At 36.3% G+C, this 13,435-nt stretch overlaps 1 protein-coding gene across 17 annotated transcripts in view; it reads right to left on the bottom strand.

The window, feature by feature from the left end:
* dlg1b (discs large MAGUK scaffold protein 1b) overlaps positions 1-13,435 on the bottom strand; it is a 156,438-nt gene that overhangs the window by 53,881 nt on the left and 89,122 nt on the right. For 8 of the 17 annotated variants that reach the window (XM_051953004.1, XM_051953005.1, XM_051953008.1 and 5 more), the window contains one exon: positions 6,982-7,131. The exons of the other annotated variants lie outside the window; for them this stretch is intronic. In XM_051953004.1, the coding sequence (XP_051808964.1) occupies positions 6,982-7,131 (150 nt within the window). The remainder of the gene's footprint in view (positions 1-6,981; positions 7,132-13,435) is intronic. 17 annotated transcript variants of the gene reach the window in all.

Below are 13,435 nucleotides of genomic sequence, written 5' to 3'. Positions count from 1 at the left end.
TCCCCAAAATCACTGCCACTAGATTCTGGGCTCCGATAAGCAACTGACAAACCATATTCAGGGTTCCAGACTGCGACTAAATGGTTGCATTTTGCGACCAAAATTTGAGCGAGTGCGAGTAAATTTTTCATCTACTCGCGCATGTGCGACCGGCAAATTTGCCGATTTCTTTTTAAATTATTATTGAATATTTTTTGTTACTGACAAACTTCTGCTCCACACTTCCTCCCAGGAGACACTCATACACAAATGAGCTGTTTGCCAACCAACATTAACTCCAAAAGAAGAAGACAGGAGTCGAACACCAAAGAAGAAGAAGGCCAATGTGTGTGAGAGAGGGGGAGGGATGACAGTGAAGCTCCTGATGTTTCACAAAGCCTTTATTTACGTTCAGCCTTATTTTGAACACAAATTCATCCTTCTGTCCTTCCCTCTTTTCTTGTCCTCATTCCAGCTGCTTCTAAGTTTAGACACATCCTTTGCTAGACGGCAAAAGCGTGGAACCGTTTTCTTTCACCTTTACATGAATTTTCGGACTTTTCAGTGTCTTTGTTATGTCAAGAAACCTCGTCTTAGAGAAACACTTCCTGTGCCGCTGGAATGGTTACAAAATAAAAGCCTGTAGCATTAAAAATACACCTTCAAAATAAAAGCCTGGAGAGAACGGTTATTTTAACACTAGCACAACAAAGGCTTGCAAAAAGTGATGAATTGATCAGCACACCTTTATAAGAGTAATTTACACGTGATTCAGTATAAATACATGATGTGCACATGCATAACACATGCCTGTACTCAGCACAAGGTCATTTTTATTAAAGTTTTCATCTGTCGGAAATTATACATCAACTGAGCAGCCTTGGTGGAGTACTGCGCTCTCTGAGTGCTTTTCTTGTTGTGTGAAGTGCTGCACAATAAAATGTGAATTGAAAACATAGTTTCTGCATTTATTGTGCAAGTATTTATCAGTAACACAGTGAAAATGAGAGGAAATGTGAATATTTACTTTGCAAGTTGATTTTGGTGTGCGCCCCTAAATTTTCTGCTTGCGCTCCTAAAATTCTAAGTTAGGGGCCACTGTGCTCCTAGAAAAAAGTTAGTCTGGAGCCCTGATATTTGACCAGCTGTGACCAGCAGTCGAAACTTCAGAACGTTTTCAGCAGAACTGCAGGCGGTGTTTCCAAGCAAAGGAAAATCTACTGGATGAATAAATAAATGCAGCATGGCTCAGAAACAGTGAACAGAGGAGCAGGTTGTTGGAGATACATCCAGCATGGTGAAACAGAGACTCAAAAATTAACTAAAACTTGTCTAAAATGTTTAAAAAATTGCCAATCTGAATTAATTTCAAGTTAGTTTGGAGAATGCTTGAGTAAAATTAGACATTTTCTGTTACTTGGGAGAAATTATGAGTCAGTTCGAACTGGTTTCAGGTAACTTTGAAAAATTTTTGAGTTCTTTTGAAAAATTCTTGAGCCATTTTTTGTTACTTCAGAAAAATGTTGAGTCAGTTTGAGCAATTTCAGACTGAAAGTAAGGCACCAAAAAGCTTAATAGATCAATAAAATAAATGCAGAATGGCTCAGAAACAGTGAACAGAGGAGGATGCTGTGGAGATACATTCAGCATGGAGAAACATCTTTCTACTGATGATGAACAGAGTAGAGAGTAAAGGTTTGTAGAAGCTGGAAACATGGAAATAGTTAAATATCGAACAGACTCAACCCTCCTCAGCTTGTTCATTCCATTTTTTTAAATTGAAATCTAACCAGTTTGTTTACACGTGTCATCAAGTAGAGGAGACATTTGTGAGTTTTCTTATGTGAGGAAAAAACATTTTTATTCTACTTTTATTAATTAAAAATTCACCAAATTTAAACCACTTCCTCTAATCAGATTCTATAAAAAATTAATTAAAAATGTTAAGATCCTAGGTTTAACTGTGACGCGTTTACTGACTCGACTGTGACCAACAGTGAGTTTTCCAGTGAGCTTAACACATTAATTTTCTTTTCTTTTTATGATTTTTGGCATTATGACAGTACAGAAGACATTTATTGGTTCTTCTTCATGGTTTCAGGACTTTTTATTGCAGTAAAAAATGAGCCAACGGTGAAGAAAAAAGTGAGGAAAAATCTGCAAAAACTGCTGTAATTTTAAGTTTTTAGGTAGAAAACTATTGATTGTTTCAGTAAATGCTGCATATCAACTTGAAAACCGCAAAAAAGTCAGTGAATAAACCAAAAAACGCCACTTTGTGTTGTTTATGAAATAATTCAACATTCCACAGTTTCCCTGAAATTCCACAAAGCTAAAAATAGAGACGCCCCGTCCTCCCAGTATCCTCTGCTGCAGCGGTGAAGCAGCAGCATTAGTGACGAGCCGTTTCATGGACTCTGGCTGCTTTTGTCTCGGTGCTAAATATACACCAGAGCTGCTGTAAATCTATTCTGTGTTTTACTATCACCTCCCTCCACCCCGTCAGAGAGAGCCTCACTAAATCTGTCCTTGTCCTTCTGTGCAGGTTCAACCCCCTCCTCCTCCTCCATTTTCCTGCCGTCGGGATTTTCTTTGTCGGCATTCATCTCCTGTGTTGCCGTGGCGCTGCCGAGGAGAGTCGGAGGAAAGAAATGAAAGGATTGATAATAGAGAAGAAGGAGTGTACAGCGCGTCCTCCCAGACCTCCGAGTCTTTGTGGGATGTGACGAGTCGCTGTTGCGTTATCGCTGTGGAGGTGTTGGAGATAGCTGCCTGCTGACGTCAGGAAGCCGCCGCAGATCAAACGAGGAGGAAACAATGAAGAGCTGGATGTAGAGATTTGAAAGCTCACAGCACTGGAGGTGTGGAGTTATTCCACAGCGAGGAAACAAACTCAGGGTTATTCAACGTCACATCAGAGTTCTTCTGCTCCACCAGCTCTGATGTGCTCTAAAGTTTTTAGTCATAGATAGACCAGACCAGATACTGGTACCACCTCAGGTGACCAGACCTAAGTGGTTTTGAAATGTAGAATAGAAGAGAATAGAATCACTTTATTCTTATTATTTATTATGTAGACTGGGTTAACAGAAGTCCATTAGGATATGAAAGTCTTTCCATACTGGCAGCTTTATCACTTATTTGTGAAACTTTCATATTCGCCATAACCACGGTATGCAAAGATTACAGCTAATATAAGCCAATAGTCAAATAAAAGTGTGTGAGAAAGGGTAATATATCACAGTAATTAAACATCAGACCCCAATGAATGCACATTTTCATGCTTATTTGATAACTGTATTCACCTTCACTTGTTTATTTCCGATAGAAAGAGCTATTGGTGTTAAGATGTACGTTTGTTTTCAGGTCCTTTTAAGAAAGTGCTGAGATGTCTAATTAGACCCTCCAGAAAAACGCGGGCTAAAATCCTTGATTATGCGAATAAATATGCGGGGTTTATATGGCATTTTATGTGGGGAAATTGCGGAAAGTTGCAAAGTATGCAAATAGTTGTGAAATATGCAAAAATATGCGTGATTCACCTGCCGTCTGGCCGCGGAGGGATGTGTCCTCTAATCAGACACTGGGACTGCTGTGGGGTTACTGGACTGACAGCCTGTGCTTTGAGAGGGGGAGGAGCTCACAGCAGCATCTGCTGCTTGTTGAAAACAGGAACTGCAGAATGATCCGAGTTTTCCTGTCAGTCTCCAAAACGGCAGAAAAAGTCTCTAGATTTGTCGCTAGTCGCTTTTGACAAAAAAAAGTCACTAGGACGCTTTGGAAAGTCGCTAGATTTAGCGAGAAAGTCGCTAAGTTGGCAACACTGGCGCCGTACTCCGCATCAGCTCGTGCTTCTAGTGTGTGTGTGTGTGTGAATGAACTGATGACGTCAGGCCGGGCGTCACATAAAAACTCACTCAACTCCATTTATATTGGTTATAGTTTTCTCATTTTATGCGGAAATTGTGAAATCAAGCGGGGCCCGCATATTTCTTTTTTTCATGGAAATGTGAGATTCTTGCGAGGATTATGCGGCCTTTTGTGAAATAATTGACTCCCGCATAATCAGCGGCATTTTGGTGATTAATGCGGGAATTCATGCGATCACATAATCACGTTTTTCTGGAGGGTCTATCTAGTTTTCTGCAAGTTGTCCTTTACAGTTTCAATTAAGGTTAATTGAACTTGATCTGTTAACTATGATAATATCCTTTCCTTTTCTAGGATTAACTTTCCAGTGAGGACCAGATGTGAGGTCAAGCAGACCACAGATAAGATTTTGTCTTTTTTTTTCGACAACTCTCTCAGAATATAGAATGTTTCTTCCTTGCAGGTTTCTGCAGCGTGCCGACATCCTGAGGTGGGCACGACGGATCAAACAAGTGGACTCGAATGTGCCGCCCGGCCAAGGAAGTGCGCATGAACTGACTATCATTCACATTGATAGGACTTATAGCTCAGACCTTTCATCATGGGTTATGTCCATTAAACGAGTAATAAGATATGAAGCTGTGAGCCTGTAAGGGCTACCATAACAAAATGCAAACTAGAGACATACAGCAAGTTCAAATACCAAAAAGAATTAGTCACCTACTGGAAATACAGGAAGTTTTGGGTCTAGGCCCATAGACTAAAACTCTGGATATTTAAAATGGATCTGTGAAATTTGGCCTCCATTTATGAAATATTTTCTGAGATAATTTATAAAACTGCCCGTCGACCCACTTTCAGCAGGCTTTTTCGCACACTGAAATCTGAGGCTGTTTGAACGACAAAATCTCAGAAATTATTCAAGACAAAAACAAGAAATTGTGCCAGATATTTGTTATTATGACGCTGATGTAGAATCTGCAGTATTAGATAAGCAGATCAAATAGACTCTGATTACAGGAGAGTTGAAATGTGAACAAAAAAAACTAAGCAGGCATGAAAAGTCCCCCCTTTGAGCTCATATTTATAAATGACAACGATAACGCAAAAGTCAACCAGTGGTATTCTCCAAACCAATAATAGAAAACAACACTTTTAATATAAAATGCTTCATCATGAGAAAGAAAAAAAACTCAATATCCAACAGTTACCAGGAAACTTCACTTACAACCACCACTGTGACCCTCAATGTGGAGCCAAAGGAAAAGTTATTGGATCGCCAAAATCAATGGGATAAATCCTCTAGATACCATGAATGTCAGTACAAGCTTTCATGTCAAACTGAGATGTTTCCATCTGAACCACAGTAAAGAATTGTACAACAAACAATAACCAACAATACAGCAATCGCTTCAACAACACAACAACCACCATCCATTCACTCTTTCAACCATTTCAACGCAAACAAGCTGCTGGAAACTACTCGACAAACCACTGCAAGATGTGTCAGATCATTTTAGAGGAACAAATGCTGAAGGACTTTCTCGCCAAAGTTACTTCAAAAGGTTGATTCCATTCTCATACCAAGAAATTTAAGTATGTAGCTCCTCATAAAACCTCAAAGTGTGGTTTTGACGTTTCTGACGGCACACAGACTAAACATACAACCTGTTAATCGACTTTAACTTTGTTTTCAGATGTATCTGGCCAGAGCCAGGCTAGCTGTTTCCCCCTGTGTCCGGTCTTTATGCTAAGCTAAGCTAACAACTCCCTCCTCCAGTGACAGCCATCAGCCCTTTCCTGTTTCACACCAGTCTGTAGCTGTGAACATCATTCAACTACTACTAGAAAAACATTTATAGAACTTCAGTACATGAAATTGGGAGTTTTTCACTGGGATTTGTTTGAATGTTGGTGTAGACAGTAAAATGATCTTTTAAAATGGATGGAAATATGATGGAGATATTTCTGAGCAGATTCTCAGTCATCCAGGTCATGGTAATCCTCTGAGCTACAGCAGAAGACAACTGGAATTCTTTTTGGTTCTTGAAGATGTTTCACATTCACCCCAGAGGCTTCTTTAGAGGAAGACCTGAGACTTGTACCAATCAAGGCTCATCAACTACCTGAAAATCACGAGTCAAGCCCCATCAATGACCAAGACTTGGACGAATCAAGGCTCATCATCAACTTAAGAAGTCAGTAAATCAAAGTTGGTCAACGACCTGTAACCTACATGAATCAAGGACTGTCAACAATGTGAGATTTTCACAGCTCAAAGTTCATCGGCAACCAGAGAAGTACATGACTTCAGGCGCCTTAATGACCCAAGACTTAGATAAACTAAGGCTCACCAACAACCTGAGACTTAGTTGAATCAAGGCTTAATAACAAACTGAGACTTGTGTGATTCACTGCTCACGATCGGCCCAAAACTCACATGAATCAAAACTCGTCAACAACCCAAGACTTGGAGGACTCAAGCCTTATCAACAGCTCAAGACTTAGACGAACCGGGGAGCGTTGACAACTTGATGGTCATTGCTCAAGACTCGTTAATGTCCAAAGATAATGCAGTCCTAAATACCCTCACAGGGCAGTTTCACCATAAGCCACACCTTGACTCATGGGAGTTGTGGGTGTGTACAAATACCAGGAGACTTACATGAATCGAGACTGATTAATGAAACCAGACTTTGATAAATCAATGCACTTTAGTGATCTAAGACTCAGACAACCCACAACTCATGGTGTTAATGTGTATGAAACAGCCTGAGGACAGGCATCAAGACTGCAGTGTAAGTACCTGTTAAGTGATACCAAGAAAGCAGGATATGACACCACCTATCAGGTACTAATTACCCTCCCCAGGCAGTTCCACCACCAATCACACCTTGACTCTTGAGTTGTGGGTATGGATATATACCAAGAACTCAATACCATCTGGCTATACAGAAGAAGGCCACCTGAATGAAGGTGAAACATCTTCAAGAATCAAAAAGACATCAAGTTGCCTGTTGCTGAAGCTCTTTGGATGATGATGGACATGCAAAGACTTCACCATATTTCTACCTGCAGTACCACAACAACCAACAGCGGGGTGGAGTGGGGTGGGAGGAGGGGTGGGTTTACCTGGATCGGGGGGTAGGGGTTGGAGGAGCAGGAGGGGACGGGGCTGTCCTCTCCATGGGGGTAGAGGGTGGAGGGCGTAGGGGAGGGGAGCTCCGGGTGGTGCTGTCCTAACGCTGAGGAACCGTCAAAGATGCATTCCAGAGCTGCTACCTACAGGATACAGGAAGGGGGAGGACAGGGAGAGGAAAGACGGCGTCTCGGAGAGGTCAAAAAACAGCAAAGGAAAAGCAAAGAGAAAGTCAACAGAGAAGGAGAAGGGTTGGGGGGAGGTTTGGACGAAGACTAGACATTTATCTTCAGTTGCATCTACCCAAATCCTCATGTATCTCATCGAGTGATCAATTTAGACAGACAGCATTAACAACAGCCACAATCTTATTAATAAACTATATTTAGATTTAAAGGATGTTGTCCGTAAAACATCTCCAATATTTAATTTGACAAACTTGACAGTATGTGATGTTTTCTTTTCTGGACAAACCTCAGGCACAGATTCAAAACAACTTTAGGTTAACATAGCTAACAGACTGTGGTCCACTTAGATCATCTAGAGCTACAAAAGGATTTTTAATGTTTTCATTGGTAGGATAGGCTTATTGTTGGTTAAAATGAGGTTTACTGAAATATTAAAAAGGCTCAGTTATGTCCTAAAGTAGCTGGTTGAAGATGCTGCATGCAAGTTCACTGGTAAATACACATGTCGACATCTCAAAAACAGAAGTAAAACCAATAAATTTAAGAATTACTGTATTAAAAACAACTCTTTGTGATATTACCCGATGACAACTAATGGTTAACTGACAAATATTATTGTAAAAGCAGAAATACCTTTACTTGTGGTGCACTTTTCGAAAGCAAAGCTACAAAGTGCAACAAAACCAATAATGAAAACAAATTCAAACTAATAAATTAAATCCCAAACATGCAATATAAACAGGATATAAAAGTTAAGTCTGGTCTTTAATACAACACAGCAGTTGCGTCAAAGGGACTTTCAGTAAATAAAGTTTATGTTTGAAGTTAGAAAAGTTAGCTAACAAGTGTAAATATTGACGTTTAGACCCTGTAGTGGTATTTATGGTGAGATTTTATTTGAATAATTTATATTCTAAGGATTAAATTTGAGAAAATTAAAAACATTGAATTTCCCTTCAGGGATGAATCAAGTGATTCTATTCTATTCTAAAACCCTACAAAAGTTACATAAAATACTACTTTACTTGACTGTAATAGACATTACAGCTTAATGTAGTAAACAGTTGACATTAAACATCTGTAAATCTGTTAATACTTTGTATCAGGATGTACTTGTTGTTGGTTTGGTTCTGTACATGAGGTTTGATGCTGTGAAGAAAAACACTGAACGAATTCGACCAGAATAGGTTCTAATAATAGTCTGAAGGGGAATCTGAGGACTTACGGATGGAAACAAAAAAAGAGAGAGAAATTAAGAGAAACAACAGAGTTTAGGGGTAAACATAAAGACAAGAAGCAGCAGCGACAAAATCGGTTCGATGGGAAACAACCAGAGTCCTGGAGAGCAACTGAAGCTAAACTGTGATCCTCCCACTGATTATCAATAAACCTGCTGCTGATTGATCAGTCAGAGACTAATCACTGATCAATGAGCTGGTTTGTCCTGTTAGATTCATACAGAAGAGGATTAGGGTCATGACATGACATTTACTTGAGCTCTGACGGGTTTCTACTTTAAAATATGAATTTTAAAACAATTCTGAGCTTAAACATTGAGAGAAAGTTAATTATGACCAAAAAGTCTAAATTTAGAGAGAAAATGTCAGAATTCTGAATTTAATCTCACAAGTTGACCAAAAATTCTGAGTTTAAAGTCAGAATTCAAACAAGTCAGAGAAAAATTCAGAGGTTAAAGTCAGAATATAGAGGAAAAAAGTCAGACTTTTGAGTTTAAAAGTCAGAATTGAGAGAAAAAAGTCAACTTAAACTTTTGGACTATTCACCTCTCAAGTCTGAATTTGGGGGGGAAAAAGTCAGAATTTTGAGGTTAAAGTCAGAATTTAGAGAATAAGGCTAAAGTTTACACAATTTGGAGAAAAATTCTGAAGTTGAAGTTCAAGAATTTAGAGAAAAAAAGTCAAAATTTTGAGAAAAAGTTACAATTTAGAGAAAAAAGTCAGAATTCAAACAATTGAGAAAACTTTTGAGTTTTAAAGTCAGAATGTAAAGAATAAAATCAGACTGTTCAATTTAAATATAAGAATTTAGAGGAAAAAAAGTCAGAATTCTGGCCAAAAATTCTGAGTTTTAGGTGAGATTTTTAAGGAATTAATTAAAATTTTGATCTCAAAGTCAGAATTCTGGGAAAAAGGTCAGACTTCTTAAATGTCTGGATTTAGAGTTTAAAAACTAACAGAATTATGACCTTAATCCCACAATTTAGAGGGTTTATTCTGAGGGGGAAATAAATCAGATTTCAGAAAAATTACAGATTTTCTACAGTTTGTCTCTCAGAGTTAATTTTGTATAAATAAAGGCCAAATTTTTACCATATCTATAGAGTTTCAGTTTAAATAAACTATAAAACTAGCGAATAAAAAATGAAAATGAATTAAAAAAGTGTCAGATAATTGAAAATAAAAACAGAAACACGTTTTTTAACACATATTATTGTATATATTGCATATCAGCAACACATTTCATGCTAACTGATCAATTTGTTTGTTGAACAAACCCAGCGGCTCTCCAGGATTAAAATATTAAGTATTAGGTCTGAAGAAAACACAAGTGAAGCCTGAAAACTGAGACAACGTCATAAAGTCTCCCAAAGATACAACAACAAAACTACAACAACAACAAACCACGACACACAGCCAGAAGTCCGACTGAACCCAGACAAACAGACTGTGATTAGCAGGACGGAAACGATCGATTATTTCCTCCATTAATCAATAAAATGGTGAAAAATGACACAGTTTGTCGACAACACAAACACGTTCCGTCACAGAGGAAAGAAACCAGAAAATATTCACATTTTAACCACAGCAAGCACAAAATTTAGACAGATTTATGATTTTATTGTTTAAAACTCCCATTTTTTTCACAGGAATCAGAGGAACATTTAAACTCATTTATTCTGACCTTCAGCTGCTGTCGTTTGATAAATTATCATCTCACATTAATTCATGAAGTTTTAAGTTTATTCATGGATGCAAAGACCATTTTCACTGATTTATTTATTTATTGACTATAACAGGATTTATGAAGGTTTACTGGAGTTTAATCGCTTTTTGTTTGGTTTTTGTTAAACGTCTATATCCTCTACTTTATTCTCCATCTTCCCTATGATATTAATCTCTTTAAAATTGAGTTTTAAAGAACAAATAAACACAGAAATACATTTTCTGTGATTTAATAAACTAGAAAAAAAATTCTGTTCATAATTTTACCGGCACCGTTTCCATCTTTAACCCTCGAGTCGTCCTGCAGGTCAAATTGACACGCTTTAAAATTTTAAAATGTGGAAAAAAATACAGATATTTTTCACAGTGAAAACTTCAACATTTTCAGGAAATTTTTGAAAATTTTTTGGTGGAAAAAAAAAGTTAAAAAAAAGTTTCTTTAAGAATGTTATGAAAAAAAATATTTTTTGTGAGTGTTCTTAAAGAAAACAATAGAACTTTTAATGACATGTGTAATCATTTTAGTTGTTTTTAGGATTATTTGGAAGATTTTTATTCATTTTTTGAATTATATATTCAATTTTTATTTTTTGCCAAATTTGAATTTTTTTAAACTACAACTTTTAAGGGAAACTTTGAAGGAATTTTTAGAATTTTCTTTCTGAAGAGTTTGCAAATTTTTAGAAATTTATAAATTTTTCTTGCTGAACTTTTTGATTTTTTTCAGGCAAAGGAAAGATAGGAGGGTTAAAATATCAATACATATTACTGATAATCTATTTTTTTTAAAAAAAGAATAAGTAAATGAGTTGAGTAGGATTCCTAATAAAGATTAATTCACCTTTTTTAGCGCTAAACAGACGAGCGGACGATGTTTCACGTCCTCAGACTGTTTCCTGTCAAACCAGTGAAAGTGAAACTAAAAACAGAGAAGTGTTTGTCCTTCCTGTCTGTCGCCACACGGTGGCAGGAAAACTCCACCGAAAGTTCGGCTGCTGCTCCGCTGCCATCAATCTGATCTCCTGGACTCGGTTGCCATGACAACAGCAGCGTGAAAAAGGCCCAAACCTCCATGAAATATCAAATCTGAGTCGATCGGCGGATTAGATCAATCGACTCTGAACACGGAGGTTTTTACAGCCGGGACTGAAGGAAAACTGTGACTTTAAATCACATCTTGTGTTTTTTTCTACATCTAAATATCACCTCGTCTCTTTCATTTTGCTTCCAGATTTAATTCACGTCACTTTATTGCTGTTTTTTATTGTTTTAATCCAAAGTGCAACATGAAAATTGCTTATTATTTTATTACTATCACACAAATGTATTCATTTTCTACACATTTTAACTTAAAAATTTTGCTTATATTTAACTAGTTTGAAGTTTTTTTTTCTGTCTTTGTGTAAAATATTTCAGTTTATTTTAGTTTCTGCAAAAGTAAATAAAATAATCGTCACTTAATCACCACTATCTTGTCTGGAGAAGAGTTTTAATTGAGGCTAAATTACAGTTAATTATCTTCCAACTAATTAAGTGCTCCACAAATATAAAAATAAATCACAAACGTTTCCAAAGATGAAATTGATTTCTTCTTAAAAATGAATCAAAATAAATGTAGTATTTCTTTTCTATGTACTTATGTAGTTATGCATCAAACTTTAAAAACACTGGATCCTACATTTCCCATAATGCAACATGAGCTACTGCTGCTTTTACTTAGACTTTATACTTTTATATACTTTATTTTACACATTTAGTCAGGCTTTTTTTTTCTTTTTAAACATTTTAAAGCACAATGTGAAGCAACAATGCTATGAATTTAAAAATATTAATAAAAAAAACAGTAATTACACTTTCTTTTAACTACTTTTGCTAACTGTTCAGCTAAAAGTCTCCTAAAACGTTGTTGTTGGACTCTGTAAACGAAACAAACGCCGAGTGACAACGTTTCTGTGATGAAATGAAAACGTCTGAACTTCACATGCAGCAACAAACAAGCAGCGATCCTCGTCCTCCATGAGTCCACGGGTCGGGTTTAATCAGGATTTAAAAAGACCAAATTCCACCCGACTCTGGTTTGAGTGAGAAAATGTTTAACAGGTAGATGAAGATATGAACAGAGCCGATACAGAACAGCGAGAAAAACAAGCAGAAAGAACGTGGAGAAGATAAAAACATCTGGACTTCACCGACTTCCAGCAGTTTTATCGTTTTAACGCTTTTTTATAAACACGCTGCTGCTTTTTGCTTCTTTTTTCCCTCAGTTAAGCTACAATTCATCACTTTTTCATCAAGTTTAGAACACAAAGTTTATTTTAACAAACTAATAAGAAGCGACAGTTGATCCAAACAAACAGATTTTAACTAAAATGTTTGGAAATGTCGGTCTACGTTCGTTCAAACGCTCCTCATCGTTTTTTGTCTAAACCAACTAAGTCTACATTCACTAATTAATCTCTCGCTATATAAATTATAAACAAACACAGATTTTAGCTGGTGTTTTTAACATCACTGCGGGTTCGAATAACTCTATTTAAAACAATTTAAAGCAGATGTTTGTAACAACTGTGAGAAAGATTTTCATTAGTTGTTTTTTTTACCTCTGACAGCTGATTTACTTTCACATTCTATTTTTTTTTAATTAATTTTTAACTGACGGCTAAATGTGCGATTTCATAGGGATTTTAATGTTAAAAAAACTCCAAAAAACAACAACTAGCAGCAATGTTTTAAATCCCACAGTGAAATCACAAAATGAAAAAAAAGTAAAAATAAGTAAAAATTGAAAATTAAAAAAAAACTATAAATGTAAAAAATTAATCTATGAAGTGAGAAAGTCAGAAAAATCCATAAAAAAGATTAAAAAATTAATCATTGATCTTTTTTAATTTATAGACTCTTCTCAACGTCTCATCTCTTGACCTGTTTTAATTTTGTTTCATTTTTAATAAAATGACAATTAAAAACATTTTTTAAAATGAGTTAAATTAACTCACTATGTTTTTCTTTCAAAAAAATTTGGCTTATTTTGTGCCATATATATATATATATATATATTATATATTATATATTTATTTTTGATGCACTTGTTATTTTTTCTTTTAGAAAATGAGAAAATACCAGTATATTGTTTAAAAACTGGTAATTCCTTTATAGAGTGAGATCAGTTTATGACTTGTGGCCGGTCTGTGAGGGATTCTGGGATATAAAATTAAATCTACAGGACGTGTTTTGATGTATTTATTGTTAAATAAAAGCGGGAAGGAGGCAGCAGCATTTGATATTCGTTTTGTTTT

Source organism: Acanthochromis polyacanthus, chromosome 9 (assembly GCF_021347895.1).
Source record: "Acanthochromis polyacanthus isolate Apoly-LR-REF ecotype Palm Island chromosome 9, KAUST_Apoly_ChrSc, whole genome shotgun sequence".
In the NCBI taxonomy this organism is placed as follows: domain Eukaryota; kingdom Metazoa; phylum Chordata; class Actinopteri; family Pomacentridae; genus Acanthochromis; species Acanthochromis polyacanthus.
The sequence above is the reverse complement of the archived record's forward strand: the minus strand, read 5'-3'. Positions and strand labels throughout refer to the sequence as shown.